Here is a 17,333-nt window from a genome sequence, read left to right on the forward strand (position 1 = left end):
CTTTGACCTGCTGAGAAGTGTCTGTTCATTCTCAACTGGGCATCAAGGTCAAGATGATCATTAAGGACCATATTCTCTTAAGCCCAGCCTCTCTAGCACAGTACCATACCTAGTCAAAGATATAGTAAAGATACAGATATTGTATATGAAATTTAGTTATTAATAAAATATATTTAATAAAAACAATAAAAATTAAAAGGCTGAAATTAATTCAGTTTATTAATTTTCTCTGAAATTAATTCAGTTAATGAATTTTCTCTGTAGGGTTTGTGTCTATAAAGGCCCTGAATGCTGTAATGTATACAATAAATGATGTGGAAATCATTTTCACAGAGTTCATAAAGTTATATTATTAAATCCCTGCAGATATTTTGGCTGATGTTTACGTTTTCAGTTGATTTCTATGTGTAGGTTTCTTTGTTGATAACAACTTGGCCTTCTCTGCGAGATAAGGACACACTTCTTTTACTCCAGTTACACCGAATGACTTAACTAAAGTAACAGGTATAATTAAATCTTCATCGTGCTCCTTAGATATATTACCTCCCTGTCCTGTCTGGGACTCTCACCAGCATCGGTCCCACATTGCTATCTATCTTCAACACTTCACTGAGGCAAGGTCATGTTCCATCCTGTTTTAAACATGCTGAGGTAACTCCACATTGAAGAAACTGAATTTTGAATCCAGCTCTACTGATTATTATCGGCCTATTTCAAAATTGCCATTTATAAGCAAATTATTAGAAAAAAATACAGATACAGATTAGAGATTTTTGATCCTTTTCACTCTGGATTTCAGAGGCAGTGCTCCACTGAGACTGCTCTCTTGAAGGCCTATAATGATTTTTTAATGGCCTCTCATGCAGGAAACCATTGATCACAAAATCCTACTTAATAGGCTTAAGGTTTTGGCTGGTGTATCTGGCTCTGCCTTAGACTGGTTTTGTTCCTACTTCCTACTTATCTAATCGGACCTTCTCTGTTAGAACAGACAGGTTTTCTAACATTGCCTCCCTACCCTGCGGGGTTCCACAAGGACGCAATTTTTTATTCAGTGTTTTCATAAAAGACATTTACTACTTCTAGGGAGAACATACATCAGAACAAGTTAGAAACCTTTTGTCAACCCCACAATGGAAAATGGCTGAAAACAAAAACAGGTATCACTTTAACCAGCTCCTAATTTGATCAATTCTGCACACAGCTTTGCAGTTTTCAGTCTCACTGAAATGCAGCCAGATGCTGCTCATTTTACATTTTCACTCTTTTCTTCAATTTTTCCTGACAACCTTGCATTTAAATCCACTCCCTCATTTCTCTACCTACCCTGTACCTACACTTGCCATCTTCTGAATATCTGCACTTCCTTCTTTCACAGAATAGTATGATCCCAGTCTGTCTCTGCATGCGATTGGCCGCATGGTGTGCCCATGTCACAGTAGAAATCGAAATATTAGACCAGATAACGTTTTTTCCAATCTTCTATTGTCCAATTTTTAAACCCATGTTCTTGAAGAACAGGAAACTGATGAATGCTGATGAAGACTATGGCCATGCCTCAACAAGTGTGTTTGTCTGCTACACGTTGTATGTTTTCTCTTTTTTTGGTTTCATTCTCTGTAAAGAAAAATTGTAGATAAGCGGTTTTTTAAATTTCCTAAACAGTCCACCAACAATGCCACATTCAACATTATCTAAATCATCAATTTCGCACATTCTGATGCCCAGTTTGAACTTCACCAGGTTGTCTTGATCACATCTACATGCCAAAACGTACTAGGTTGCTGACATGTAATTAGCTAGCTTAGTAGGCAGCTGACACGGGTGCATTTAAAGTGGCTAGTGGCTGAGATCCTTTATCTGGACAGATGTAAGGGATAAATGTAGCTCAGGAGGTAGTGCAGTTCATCTACTAATCAGAGGGTTGGTGGAAGGTTGACTGCACTCAGTCTGCATACTGAATATCTTTGTGCAAGGTGTCAAGTTGCTCTCCGATGCATCCATCAGAGTACGAATTTGTGTGAACATTAGAAACCATTTACTTGGAAAAAACAGAGGACAAATGCTTGTATGAGTGGGAGAATAAGGCAAGTTGTATAGAGTGCTTTCAGTGCTCACATAGAAAGCACTATAAAAAAGCCAGACTATTTACCATATAGGACATGCACTACCTGGTTAGAGACAGCCCCACCTTTGCTTTTTTTAGAAGCTGCCCAAGCTACCTGTTTGAAAAATAGATGTTATATCAAGACAAAGCTTTCAAGTTCGCTTTTTGTACAAATTTATTAAAAATCTTAGCCACTTGTATACAAGTCTACAAAAGTATAAATGGTTCAAAAACAACAAAACAAAAACTAGTTTATCTAGGTATAAAACCCAACAGCAGTTCACTACAAACACCGTCTCAATGCACATCAGCTGTAGTTGTGGGATAAGCCATAAACATGCATTTTTGTAGCCAATATTAGCAACAACTTCAATCTCACAGACTTTAATCCAAATGTTGCCAGCATCGGCCTTAAAGTTCCTATATGATAACATGTGTTCCAACTACTTTCAGAACTTTGGCTTCGGAGACTATGCAAAGAAATCACAGTGATTTCATTTCATCTTTTCAATTCTTAACAGATAAAGATAACAGTTTTTAATTCTATTTATTGCAATTTAATATACTTTTTTTGGAGACGTTAGAACAAGATGACATTTTTTAAATGTTTTATTTTGTCTGAAATCCGGACATATTTCCTTCATTTTCATGTAGAAAAACTGTCACGTCAGAGAGCAGAAACAGAGCATTTTTTTTTTCTCTCTGTTATTCTCTTATCCAAAATTGGAGGTCACATGACATATCTAGACAGTGGCTTCTTTGTGCTTCGTGTTGCATGTTTTCAGTCACCCGTTTTCAGCTCACATTTCATTATCATTTGATACACGGTGACGCTGAGCTGCACGCACACATATCCCGTTTGGCCAGGAATTATCCCAGAGTATGTGACGGAGTTCTCTGTGGGGAGAATGTTATCAGTTCTCCACCTCTTCCTCCTCCTCTGCTTCATTCTCGACCTCGGGCTCCTCTTCCATGCGCTCATCGTCATCCTCTCCTTCCTCAGCTCTGCTCTTATTATTCTCTGTGTCGACCTTCTTCTCTTTATCTTTCCGTTTCGGCTCAGACACCTTCTTTCCCTTCTGTCCCTTTTTATACACTGTTGACAAATACAAACACCTGCTGTTACTTGCAGTTAAATATATTTTACCTTAGGGCTACGATGATTTGTTGACATAATTGCTGACACTGACTAAAAAATAAATACATTTTTTAAAAAAGGGTCAACGTGGGATTTTACTTTTTGTGCAGCCATTTCCCTTGTTGCCAGATTTGGATTTTCATGAAGGAGACTCATCCATGTAGTTTATTGATGATTTAATATGTTTGCCAAAATTTTAAGTGATGCCCAACTCTGCTAAATCATTGCATTCTAAATACTATGCAGCTATCTGCCACCAGGTAGTGCATCACTGTTGAGAAACCATAAATCTTTTCATCTAGGCCTTGTGTTTTTTTAACACTATTAGAATGAGATCAGGGATACAAGTGGAAATTAGTTTTCTTCGAAAGGTGGATGGGCAATAGGGTGAGGATTGCAGTCACTCGGAAGCAGTTCAGAGTAAAGCTCCTACTACTACTCCTACCTACTCCATATTCAAAGGAGCCAGCTAAGCTCCAGCCGGGCATGTCTTACCAGGAGGCAGCCCCAGCATAGACCCGGGACACGCTGGTGAGATTACATCTATTAGTTATAATGCATGCACCACACTATTCAGTCGCAATTTAACATCTGTGTGTTTTAAGTGTTTTCCTTCTTCGTTGTCTGTCTGGAGTGTAATGTGTAAGGTTGATAATGCACAATGAGAGGTGCTGCATTGTTAAAAAGCATGATATACTATTGAAGAATGTGATGAATGGTTTAAAATGCCTCTGTTGACAAAGTTTGGGGCAATAAATAATAGTGTGTGTACATATATATATATATATCATATCGTTTGATATGATATCATACATACATTCATACATATTTAGGCGTCAAAGAAATTATTCACAAAAACATCACTAATACATACATTAGTGTTGTTTTTACCAACTTCACAAGAAATTAATAGAAGTCCTGATGTCACTGAACTTATTGTGGACTTCTTAAAATATCTTTAAAAGCTGAGAGTATTTTCAAAGTTTCACCTTCCAAAGCTTCTCTGAGGGGCTCCAGGAACCTTTCGAACTCCATCTCCTCCATTGCAGCCAAGACGTCTCCTGCATTCAGAGTTTTTCGCTTGGCCTTCATAGCAAAATTATTTGCGCTGAGAAAAAAAAAAAAAGAAGGGGGGAAACAATAAAACACATTTAAACTGAAGCAGTTGTTTGATTCAGTGTTTGTGAATTAACATTCACATCATAGCATTCTTAGCTTGTTACTGTGCTGGAAATTAGAATAAAAACTGATTTTATTGATGTGCCAAAAGCACAACAAAATAACATGCACTCTTGTTAAACTTTTATTCTATGTATAAAAAAAATTTTTTAAAGAGAATTTCGAATATATAAGTACAAAAAATATAAATAAATATATGTGCATGTATGTCGGAGTCATTATAATTTTGGGCTGGGCGATATGAGGAAAATTTCACAAATTTTGGCTACTCCAAAACATGATATATATGGCGATATGTCTTGAGCCCCAGCGCCCCCTGGGGGCAAAGGGGGAGAGCTGTACTGTAAGCCTCAGTGAAGTCAGTTTTATTTTTTTTATTTTTTTAAGAAAATATCAGCATGTGTGGTCCACAGAAACCTCAGAGTCTCAGCTTCTTGCTGATAGCTGTTGTAGCTCATATAACAGCGGGTTTAAAGTTTTCTTTGGTGTGTGGGAAGACGTTCACATGCGGAGTTTAAAACAGTCTTAATTTTGCAGTGGATGACTTTTCAGCTGGTGGAATAATTTCGTGGTACTGCTACCTAGGGCTGCTCAATTAATCGAATTTTAATCTCAATTACGATCTGGGTTTTCAACGATCATTAAAGATGACTGAGCCGATTATTAGCACCTCCCTCGTGCTTTACTCTCGCGCTGCTCCGTGTGGCAAATCGAGCGCACCTCTCTGCATTTCGAACACGTGTCACAACAATTAAGAGGACCCGAGGGAAGCTCGGAAAGCTAAGTAGAAGTTATTTGGAGAGGAGAGGATAATGGCTGCTGAAGAAAGAATGCCGTTGGTTGAAAAGAGAGGTAAAACGACTTCAGTGGTAGGAAACCAATGTTCCCTCTAAGCTGCGCATGTGCGCAATTGCGCACTGCTGGCACGGTCTCTGCGCACAGAAAATCTGCATTGCGCACAAAAAAAATCTAACCTGAATTGAAATTAAAATTAATACTTTAACAATTCTGTTTTGCAGTGTTAGTCAGTAAGTGACTGGCTGCTCCTGTATGGGATTAGAACGATGCCACCTTATCCTATAGTCCAGCCAATAATGCGATTCACATTCGTATATACGCAGCCAATCAACGTCGCTGACAGGCTATGACAGCGTCCTTAGCTGTGTCCCAAAACGTCGGCTGCATCCTTCGGAGGACCCGGCCTTCGCGGTCTACGTGAGCCGGGTCCTTCGAAGACTGAGAAGGCCGGAAGTGCGAGGCTGTGAAATGGGACGGTCTAGCCTTCAGATTTGCGTCACCGCTGTCTCGGTGGAGTTTAATAAACTCGGCCGTCTGCTCCTTGCTATCTAAAATATAACAGGACACTGGCGTAAATTCTCGACCATCTCACACTTCTGTTTAATCAGTTTTCTTTTTGACTTTAATTCAGCTGTGTGAAAATCCCGGAGGAACCCACCCGATGGATTAATAAAGTTTTATTTAATCTAATAATCTAATAACTTTGATCTCAGCCAAACCGATTTACTCACGAACAAATAAAACACCGAAATAAGGCAAACAATTACATTTTTAAGTTATCCGAGTGATAACTTAAAAATGTTTAACATGAGTAGCGAAAGAGCGAGGGTCTGAAAACGATGAAGCCGGGAGTCCGCTGCTCTCGCCAGCTCGAGCGACCATTGAACCCCCCGGTTTGCTATCGAGCGGGTGGGTAACAGACGTCTCCGAAAACGTCGGCGCACTTTTGCAAATATGTGATGTCTTGATAAACCAAGCAGATATTTGAAATTTACACCGCCACTTTCTCGCCTGAAAATATGTTAAAAGTTTATTTTCTGACCCAGAAAGATTAATAAGACTAATTTTAAAACTTAGTAGCGGCCGCCATTGTTGGCAGCTGAAATTTGGCTGGACCGCGCTATGAATTCTGGGATATGGTGGGCCACGAAGGACACACCTAACCCATCCTTCAAATTCGGGGAAATGAAGGACGCATTTGTCGGCTGCATTTGAAGGAGTCGACGAATTGGGACAGCCTTCGTCGCCGGGCTGTGACGTAATCGGCCTTCAAATGCGGCCTCCGGAGGATGCAGCCGACGTTTTGGGACACAGCTCTTATGTGCCGACACCGGAGTTTTAGCTGGCAAAGCGGCGTGGCTGATGTGGAGTGAAGCCACGTTAATGACAACGTGTCCAACCATTGGAGATATTGAGCAGGACAGACGGAACAATTGACGGAAAAAGTGTGGACTTTATACCAGTTTTTAAATTGTGTTGATAGGCCACGTAAAACCAGAGTTGTTATAAAAATATCTGCAATGTTTGGTTTTCTTCCTGAATACTATCGTTGTTTATATTTACTGCGGGAAGAAACGGTAAAAACGGCGTTTTATAAGGAAAACGCTCGAAAGCACTCTCCGCCTGTGAGCAAAAACAAAACCAAAAACCCCCACCCTTTCCTATTGGTCGAAAAAAGTACTGTGTCGACCAATCAAAAAATGATATGGCAACGTGGCATCTAGTTGTTAAGAAACGGGGGGAAGTTTTAGGAGTGACGGCGGTGTTCTGAGATGTGAGAGATTTGAGACGTTTAGCACAAATCTTGTGTAGTTAGTGTGTAGTTAGTGTGTAGTGTAGTCAATAGTTTTGTTGGTGTGTCAGAACAATGAGGCGGCTGCTGAATGTTACAGGTGTTACAGCAGTGATACATCTCCTGTTGTCAGGCCTGCAGGTATCAGGCTGTTGTTCTCCTTTATCTCATAGTGGACAGAAATGATTTTTTGGAGTGGCACAAATAATTTGTGTGGCATCAGATTTGATGCAGAACAGCTGATTGTTCTGTAAATAGTTTGAAATGTTTATTTAAAAAAAACGCCTTGACTGCATTAAAAAAAATAAATAGGTGCAAAAAACTTTGTTGTTTGCCAAACTGAGTTACTTTTTTGAAGAACTATATAATTAATTGCCCAACATTGGTCATTATATCCTGTATTTTGCAGACAGAGAGTTACAGACTCTCTCCCAGACCACAGACTCATAATACAAGTCAGAGCTTTATGAAAAAAAAAGAAAAGAAAGAAAGTTGTGTTTTCAAAATTGGAGTTCAAGTTATTTTTACTTCCAATAGTGTTAACATACTACACAGGTCATGAACAGGATTTTTTAAATTTTCATTGTAAGTGGCTAAAGCAGTTAATTAAAAGTAGTCTAACATAAATGTAAATGCTGTAATTTGATTATTTTAATAAACCATGTAACTTGGATGGATTCGATGCCGGCGTGACCACAGTGCACACGTCTGATGTCGCTCACAGTGGTCCAAGGGACGCTCAGGGAGTTTGTGTGTTCGCTCAGACACATGAAAAATTAGAGGGAACACTGGTGGAAACATTATGGGTTCGCGGAGTCAGACGTGGATCAAATATTGTGCAGTATTTTGAAGTTCACTAAACATAGATGTTTACATTTTTCATTTATTTTTTATATTGCAAAAATTTGCACTGTAATCAGTATTTGCACACTATTTTATATTATTTTTTGACAATCTTTAAAGCCACTATTCAATACATTGTTATTGTTAAATAAATATCGTCAAATAATCGAGATCTCAATTTCAGTGAAAATAATCGTGATTATCATTTTTGCCATAATCGAGCAGCCCTACTGCTACCTTTTGCGCCAATAGTTTTACAGCATGTTTTGCAAATTACTGTACTTTGTTTGACATATTTTTCTCTATATAAATATATATAAAGACGCATGCTCAGTGCATTGGGCAGTGTTGGGCGAGGGGTTAATGATGCATTCACAGCGTGTGAGAGGAAATAAAAACTGACTTAAATGCAGACATCTTAATATTTCCATGGCAACCTATACTCAATGGTTACGTTTAAGCCATTTTAACCATCGTATGTGGAAAAACTTGTGATACAGCGAGCATATTCGAAATATCGCCCGCCCCTATTAATAGTTGCTAAAATAAATAAATAGTGGTCTATCACGTTATGTAAATGGGATTTATTACTTCTTACCAGGAGGTGGCATATAACACAAACACACTGGCTGCTTGGGATATGGCTCTTCTTGCTTCTTTTGACACATTCACCCCATCTGGGAGCTGTTGAAAATAAACAGTACAGAAGTGTTACCTCAGAGCTACACTACATACACATTATCAGAAAACACAGTCAGCGAACAAAGGCCCATAAGGGGTTGGTCAGTATTGCATTAAATTAATTTTTCATGAAATAACAAGGAAATGAAGCTGCATCTGGAGATGATTCCAAGTGTTGAACTTATATTTGTTGGTTGTTCACCAAAACTCAATATGAGGTCCAACATGACTGATCCTGAGCCTGACTGATATATCAGTCAATCAGTATCAATACCAGCCAATAAGGAAACAAGGGACAAGAGTAACATGATTTAACCTGGTTATGAGAGTTGATGTTACAAAATTTGCCCACCAGAGGGCACTTTGCATCTTCCCTGTTGGCAACACCTATTTGGAACACCATAAACATAACCAGCTGAGTCAGGCAGAGCATAATAATTCACAACCTTTTATTCACAGCATAACCTGCTAAGCCTGCAATAATCATTTATCTTTTCTCCAACTACACAATCATAATTATTGATAGTCTAGTATTATAAGTAGTTCTGTCCCTAACTGTGGAATTCTTATCCATGCTTCTCTGCATTGATAATGCAACACAGATTTCTGCCTGCATTGCTTTTTCGAGTGGTGACCGTGAAGTTACATAAGTGTGATCCCCATTGAACATAAAAACAAACAAAAACAGAGAACGTAATGTAGCATTACATTCCCAGGTGATGATGAATATGAAAATCAAAACAACTGTAATTTATCATAAATGCTTTAAAAAAAGAAAGCATATAGATGTCAATAACCTGCGTATGTGTACAAAAATTTGTTGAGACTGGCCCATTAGTTTAGGAGATAATACACACACAGACATATATGCTTACATATGCTATGCTTGTTACAGTAAGGTGTAATAACAGCAACGTGACCATTAGGACTCATTGTGGAGATGGAATCTATATATATTTACAGTGGCTTGCAAAAGTATTCGGCCCCCTTGAACTTTTCCACATTTTGTCACATTACAGCCACAAACATGAATCAATGTTATTGGAATTCCAGGTGAAAGACCAATACAAAGTGGTGTACACGTGAGAAGTGGAACGAAAATCATACATGATTCCAAACATTTTTTACAAATAAATAACTGCAAAGTGGGGTGTGCGTAATTATTCAGCCCCCTGAGTCAATACTTTGTAGAACCACCTTTTGCTGCAGTTACAGCTGCCAGTCTTTTAGGGTATGTCTCTACCAGCTTTACACATCTACAGACTGAAATCCTTGCCCATTCTTCTTTGCAAAACAGCTCCAGCTCAGTCAGATTAGATGGAGAGCGTTTGTGAACAGCAGTTTTCAGATCTTGCCACAGATTCTGGATTGGATTTAGATCTGGACTTTGACTGGGCCATTCTAACACATGGATATGTTTTGTTTTAAACCATTCCATTGTTGCCCTGGCTTTATGTTTAGGGTGGTTGTCCTGCTGGAAGGTGAACCTCCGCCCCAGTCTCAAGTCTTTTGCAGACTCCAAGAGGTTTTCTTCCAAGATTGCCCTGTATTTGGCTCCATCCATCTTCCCATCAACTCTGACCAGCTTCCCTGTCCCTGCTGAAGAGAAGCACCCCCAGAGCATGATGCTGCCACCACCATATGTGACAGTGGGGATGGTGTGTTCAGAGTGATGTGCAGTGTTAGTTTTCCGCCACACATAGCGTTTTGCATTTTGGCCAAAAAGTTCCATTTTGGTCTCATCTGACCAGAGCACCTTCTTCCACATGTTTGCTGTGTCCCCCACATGGCTTGTGGCAAACTGCAAACGGGACTTCTTATGGTTTTCTGTTAACAATGGCTTTCTTCTTGCCACTCTTCCATAAAGGCCAACTTTGTGCAGTGCACGACTAATAGTTGTCCTATGGACAGATTCCCCCACCTGAGCTGTAGATCTCTGCAGCTCGTCCAGAGTCACCATGGGCCTCTTGGCTGCATTTCTGATCAGCGCTCTCCTTGTTCGGCCTGTGAGTTTAGGTGGACAGCCTTGTCTTGGTAGGTTTACAGTTGTGCCATACTCCTTCCATTTCTGAATGGTCGCTTGAACAGTGCTCCGTGGGATGTTCAAGGCTTGGGAAATCTTTTTGTAGCCTAATCCTGCTTTAAATTTCTCAATAACTTTATCCCTGACCTGTCTGGTGTGTTCTTTGGACTTCATGGTGTTGTTGCTCCCAATATTCTCTTAGACAACCTCTGAGGCCGTCACAGAGCAGCTGTATTTGTACTGACATTAGATTACACACAGGTGCACTCTATTTAGTCATTAGCACTCATCAGGCAACGTCTATGGGCAACTGACTGCACTCAGACCAAAAGGGGCTGAATAATTACGCACACCCCACTTTGCAGTTATTTATTTGTAAAAAATGTTTGGAATCATGTATGATTTTCGTTCCACTTCTCACGTGTACACCACTTTGTATTGGTCTTTCACCTGGAATTCCAATGACATTGATTCATGTTTGTGGCTGTAATGTGACAAAATGTGGAAAAGTTCAAGGGGGCCGAATACTTTTGCAAGCCACTGTATATCCCTCTTTATAATTCCGGTATAACCCCAGATGTGCTTTCCAGTATTTGCCAAAAATGATTGGTTGGGTCAGCCGGTTTACTGATAATGAGGTTATCTGTGGTCTTATCTCCTCCTGCTTTTGAGCAGAACTGTATCTTGGATTTAAAAAAAAAAAAACAATAAATAAATATCAGGCCACGACCAACATGTAAACTCATTCTTAGATGAGGGCTTCTCCTGTCACTTTGGTCTATCAGCAGAGTCAAGGCGGTGAATATTCCTCCAGAGCTCAGACTGTATGGAAAACCTTCATGTAGGAAAAGAGTGAGAATGGGTGGAATTCGAAGGCAACTCAGGTACACAAACCTTAGAGACTGCTATAAGCTTAACAAACAATAAGCTTGACTCATTTAAACATGAAATGAGGAACACTTGTGTACTGGCAGGGTCCTGGAACTGACAGGGTTTCGTATTCCTTTTAATCTGGACCGTTAAGCAGAGACTACCAACAAGCGACTGTCTCTTAAGCAGTAAGTGGCTCTATGTTGTTAGCCCAGCTGCACTGAAACACAAAAATCCAGCTGTTAGTTGTAATGTTCGGGTGTGTAAAGTACTTTATAAATGAGGACCGTGTGAAGGACAGCCTGTCTGAATCGGGTGACAGGTCGTTCTCCGGACCAACAAGCTGGAGTCAGAGACTGATTTACATGCAGCGTAGTGAGGAAAAGTGAGGAAAAGCTGAAGTGTTGGACTCATAATTGTCTGTCTGGTGACTGGGCTCTCCTCACTATTCTCATTTATAATGCGCTTTACAAATCCTAACATTGCAGCTAACAGCTGGATATACCCATTTGAGTGCAGCTAGCCAAACAACAACATCGCTAACCTAAGCTAATTTAAGTCTAATAGCAGCAAACAACCAACCCAGTAATGTCAAGTTCTGCAGTGACAAGCTGATGTGTTCTAAAAACTTAAAGCACTTCTGTCTTAAATCCAGCTTCACAGTTTTTGAGAGCAGGGCTCCATGGTGTCAATCATGGATAATTTAAGAGGGTTAAAGCTGCTGGTCCCGATGCCATTTGTGGGCACACATTGCATCATTATGCTGACCAGCTTAGCGCGGTCTTCACCAGACTTTTCCAGTGGTGTATCAATAGTGGACAATTCCCCACATTGTGGAAGACATTTACTATCATACCTATTCCTAAAACCTTTGAAAATATCTTAAAGAGTATTATTGTGTCCTTTATTGCTGATCAACTTGATGCTTCGCAATTTGCTTATCAGCCAAGTAAAAGTGTGGATGACAAGAAACTTTTTAAATTAAACATCATCTATAGGCAACCTCGAAAAACCCAGTTCTCATGCACGACTTCTGTTTGCTGACTCCTCTGCTTGTAATAAGATACAGCCTCATTATCTGAGGGAGAGACTGGCCTCCCAGACCAACTCCTGGTGCCGATTTTAAACTTTCTTACTCAAAGGGTCCAACAGGTCCTTGTTAGTGGACAAATGTCCTGCAGGATTGTGTTGAGCTCTGATTCACCCCAGTGCTGTGTTCATCTGGCTTTTTTAACCCCAGGGCTCGCAAAATCGCTAGCCCGACCTCCCGGGGCTAGCGATTTTTCCAGTCGGGCTACCAAAATCTAACTCAGCCCTGCCCGTCGGGCTATCATAGGAAGGAAAAATATATGTCAATGCTGTTCCATTCTTTCGCAAATGTAGCTGGGTAATTATGTCATTGGCATCGATGAGCCACTGTCAATATGTGAAATCGAGTTTGAATTTGTGCTTCTTTTTTTTTACTTTCACTTTCACTTTGCGATCGCGCGAACTGTGTATAGAGAGCGGCAGCACTGATTGGTGAGTGACAGATTAATTGCGCACCAATTCCTCTGACATCGTCTTATCAATCGTTAGCTTACTATTCAAACGTGACAAGTGAAATTTCCCGCAGCAAACTAAAAGCAGCAGGATTTACGCAGGAATTTTAGTTCTGCTGAGCCAAATAAGACAGGTCAGGGTGAAGAAGGGACAGCCAAAGAAAAGCCGACCACAAAATGGAAAAATTATGACAAATCAGACTATGAGGCAAAAAGAAAGCATAGCTTTTTTGGTTTCATGGACAAAAGAATTTATGTGGCTGGAATATGACGAGCTAAATAACATAATGTTCTGCCGGGTGTGTCGTGAGTTTCCCTCGATATCTGAGTCGACAAGCGCCTTTGTTACTGGGACCAGTAATTTTGAGAAAGACCCCATCAGAATCCGCAAGAAATGCATTATTGCTCAGTATCTTTCCCAGAACAAACACCAATTGCAAAAACATACTAAAAATAAACCAAGCACAACAAGAAGTTCTGAAAAACCTGTTTAGAACAGTGTACTATGTTCCAAAGAGTATACCATTGGCAAAATGTAGCCATATTTGCAAACTTCAAAAAGCAAATGGCCTAGATCTTGGTTTCAGATTCAGGATCTGACACACACTGATTCATGTTCTACACAGTTCCAAATATTTGAGTTGATGATTGTAATTTTTATACAATTGTTGTAATTTGTGTTTTAACAATTTTTTGATGGATGTTTTGTTTCCTTTACAATATTATACTTTAATGTATATTACTGTAAAGGAAACAAAACATCCATCAAAAAATTGTTCTCTTTTTTTTTTTTCCCGGGCTACTTAAATTTATTTTGGGCTACCAAACACTGAAGAGTGCCTGCCCGAAGGGCTACCAGGGATTTTGAAATTTTGCGAGCCCTGAACCCACATGAGTCACTCTGAAGGGGCACACAAACTGCAGCAGCTCTGCACTGAGGAAACAAGCCACATTCGCTTATTTTGTGCAGAATATTGTGGGACATTACGTTATATTGATCAGCCGCTGCCCACATTAAACTGTGACTGTCACCAGTTAATGTAGTTGTGTTTCCTGAATTAGCAAGTGTTGTTAAACAGGTGAACAGGATTTCCGGTGTTCCAGATTATCTGGCGTGGCAAATTAACTGGTGACGGTCGAACAGATGTGTGGTAGACTTGCTTTTAAGGAGCCGCTACCGACAAACCAGCAAAAAAAAAAACACTAAATATTTCATCTGTGACATTTGTGAGGTTACCTCAAACACAGGCCGTCCGTCTTGTTGCTGTTGAACAGCAAGATATTTAAAAATGTCGCGAGTTTACCTGGTGATATTCTCATGCACGAAGAGACCGCGAAAACCGCAAACAAATAAACATCACCACGCTGATACTGTTCACAAGACAGCAAAAGTAAACGATCTGGAGAATCTCGTCTTCGTTATCGTTCCCCTTGCACGTTTTATTACTCCGATTTCAGCGTTTTCGCTTCACAACTAAAGCGTGCAGTTTACTTTGTGAGCACTCAAATTGAGTCGAGTCAACTAGCATCACCTGTGGCCAAGTGCCATAGTCTACTTGTAACACACATCTGCACCACGTTTGAATTTGTTTCGTGCACAATACGTTTGTAACTTTCATTTTTTTCTGTTTGTGCGTCCTGCAAATAAACCTTTAAACTAAATGAAATGGTATTATGTAATTATTTTTGGCCTACATCAGTCGGAAATGCAAAATTATATACACAAAGTTGTAGAAAGTCACCACTCCCATTGTTCATAATGATTTTAATATTTTTTTCCATAACAAAGAAATATGTCTTGAACAAATATATTACACATTACTATTTCCCTAGTGTTGTAACATCACATCCTGTTAGCATAGTCTGCCTGTGTTTTTTCTCTGGAAATGAACATTTTGATCCAATATAGGTAATACATCAACATGGCTGGAGAGAGTTGGTAGTTATATACAGTCTGTATAAGTGTGGTTAATTTAACAAACATTTGTAAGGAGATGGGAGTTACTGTGAATTTACAGCAGTTACACAGTGATTAGTAATAAACAGAGCCAGTCTGATTGAGTAGAGCTTGTGAGAGTGAGTGGATTTAAAAAAGTGAGTGACTCAGGTGTCTCAGTTGGTTTGTCATAAGTTTTTGAGTGTTGAGGTGAGTTTGATTTTTTTTGTTTTAAAGCTAAGCTAAGAATATTCATAATTTAATTTCCAGAACTTGCATATGATGCAAGTGATGACTGACGTATCACATAGCAGCTGGAGCGGTCTCAAATGGAGTTCAGTCCACTACTGCCACCTGTGGCCAAGTGCCATAGCCTACTACCAGATGAACTTGTGACACGGCTGCACTTACACCTGGAGCATTCAAATCGACCCCCAAACATGTGGAAAGATGCAATGCCAGCAATGTGGATTGTCAGGACTAAAACCAGTCATTAAGCAAAGACAACAGGGATCTTTTTTTTTTCCTGTTTATTTAGCATTCAGAACATTTGTAGTCACCTTCTGTACAGGGGAAGTCCAGAAAAAACATAAATAATTCACAGTACCTGCCATCTCCTTATGGGAAAAAATATTAAAATCATTATGAACAATGGGAGTGGTGACTTCTATAACTTTGTGTATATAATTTGGCCAAAAATAATTACATAATACCATTTCATTTAGTTTAAAGGTTTATTTGCAAGACGCACAAACAGAAAAAAATGAAAGTTACAAACGTATTGTGCACGAAACAAATTCAAACGTGGTGCAGATGTGTGTTACAAGTTAATCTAGAGTCTAGATTCTAGACTATGGCACTTGGCCACAGGTGACGCTAGTTGACTCGACTCAATTTGAGTGCACACAAAGTAAACTGCACGCTTTAGTTGTGAAGCGAAAACGCTGAAATCGGAGTAATAAAATGTACGAGGGGAACGATAACGAAGACGAGATTCTCCAGATCGTTTACTTTTGCTGTCTTGTGAACAGTATCGGCGTGGCGACGTTTATTTGTTTGCGGTTTTCGCGGTCTCCTCGTGCATGAGAATATCACCAGGTAAACTCGCGACATTTTTAAATATCTTGCTGTTCAACAGCAACAAGGCGGACGGCCTGTGTTTGAGATAACCTCACAAATGTCACAGATGAAATATTTAGTGTTTTTTTGCTGGTTTGTCGGTAGCGGCTCCTTAAAAGCAAGTCTACCACACATCTGTTCGACAGTCACCAGTTAATTTGCCACGCCAGATAATCTGGAACACCGGCGAGCTGATCGGTGGTGTCGTGAGGGAAATGTCAGCACGTTATTTATGTTACAGAAAGACAGCGGATGGAACATCTGAAAAACGGAGAGTGGAATACATAAGCAAATCTAACCGGTTAACGTAAAAAACAGTTAACCTGGGTCACCGGCGACCTCCCAGAATTGCGTCCTGTATTTGTTTGGCGTATTTAAGCATCCTCAGCGTGTATAAAACAAACAAAAAGACAAACCGCGCGCGACATTGTGACTGCTATCGTCTTTCGATGTTCACACTCACCGCCTCCTTGATGATGCGGGTGATTACCGCGTTGGGAAGGTTCAGGTCTTCTGGCCTCTCTGCCATTGTTCTCACTGTTTAATGTGCATTTATCTGGGCCCGCTGTATGTGCACCGCTGTTTCCGCCGCTCTAGGAGAACAGATTTAGCCGTTATCGTTGCTAAAAGGCTGTGGAGGACTGTTACCGCTGAGCTAACCGATTAGCGTCGTTGACAATGCTGTGTGCGTGGAGTTACTCAGTTCAGCAACCCCACGATAAAACTCCCTCCGTTTCAGGGCGTACGTTATATGAAGACACTGATATTTATCTGTTAAGTCTGAAAGGTTCAACTACAAACTCCGGTTGAAATTGTACGCGTTCACGTCAGAGTCGACTTATTTTCAGACATTTCCCGCGAATCTTCCAACTACCACGAAGCTCCTACGTCAGCAATAAACTTCGACCTCTGACCTTCTTGTGACGTATGTCCGCTGTTAACGGGTGCAAAAAAGTCATTATGTAAAAATATTTTGATACAAATAAATGCATAAAACTGAGCAAAAATTCAAGAGTAGTCGTAAAAGTGTAATGTAAGTGTAATGTTTAATTTTCACAGTATAAAAAATGAAATAAAATATGAAAGTCTTCATCAAGGACTTGTGATTAACAAGTTAACTAATAAGGAAGCATTTCATACCAACGATAGAAATATCCTCCATTTTGGAACATACTAAGATCAAGAATTACAGTTAATTCTTATTTTTACAACAGCATTTGTTTCCATTCAAAGGCTTTATAGCTTTTCCTATAATACCTGGTGGGTACTCTAGTCATAATGCCCGGGTTGATTTTTTTGTCCCAGT

The 17,333-nt window shown here is 39.8% G+C and overlaps 1 protein-coding gene across 2 annotated transcripts; it reads right to left on the minus strand.

The window, feature by feature from the left end:
- Nucleotides 1-2,264: 2,264 nt before the first annotated feature.
- pole3 (polymerase (DNA directed), epsilon 3 (p17 subunit)) lies at nucleotides 2,265-16,951 on the minus strand. 2 transcript variants are annotated; one of them, XM_005463534.4, is made up of 5 exons: nucleotides 16,688-16,951; nucleotides 16,491-16,620; nucleotides 8,456-8,541; nucleotides 4,235-4,353; nucleotides 2,265-3,203 (listed from the first exon to the last, which is right to left on the minus strand). In XM_005463534.4, the coding sequence occupies exons 2-5, from the start codon at nucleotides 16,554-16,556 to the stop codon at nucleotides 3,022-3,024; spliced, it is 453 nt and encodes a 150-aa protein (XP_005463591.1). In that variant the 5' UTR covers nucleotides 16,557-16,620; nucleotides 16,688-16,951; the 3' UTR covers nucleotides 2,265-3,021. The 2 variants fall into 2 exon arrangements, with proteins under 2 accessions (XP_005463591.1, XP_019202000.1); XM_019346455.2 differs by having other exon boundaries at nucleotides 16,491-16,951.
- Nucleotides 16,952-17,333: the final 382 nt, after the last annotated feature.

This window comes from Oreochromis niloticus, linkage group LG1 (genome assembly GCF_001858045.2).
Source record: "Oreochromis niloticus isolate F11D_XX linkage group LG1, O_niloticus_UMD_NMBU, whole genome shotgun sequence".
Lineage (NCBI taxonomy): Eukaryota > Metazoa > Chordata > Actinopteri > Cichliformes > Cichlidae > Oreochromis > Oreochromis niloticus.

What these genes read in the sequence shown, in the direction of transcription:
- pole3 (XM_005463534.4), bottom strand. Translation starts at nt 16,556, where the DNA reads ATGGCAGAGAGGCCAGAAGACCTGAACCTTCCCAACGCGGTAATCACC. An exon ending in GTGTTATATGCCACCTCCTG is followed by an intron (nt 4,354 to 8,455) that starts GTAAGAAGTAAT and finishes TTTTTTTCTCAG; the next exon opens with CGCAAATAATTTTGCTATGA. An exon ending in CCTCAGAGAAGCTTTGGAAG is followed by an intron (nt 3,204 to 4,234) that starts GTGAAACTTTGA and finishes ATTTGTCAACAG; the next exon opens with TGTATAAAAAGGGACAGAAG.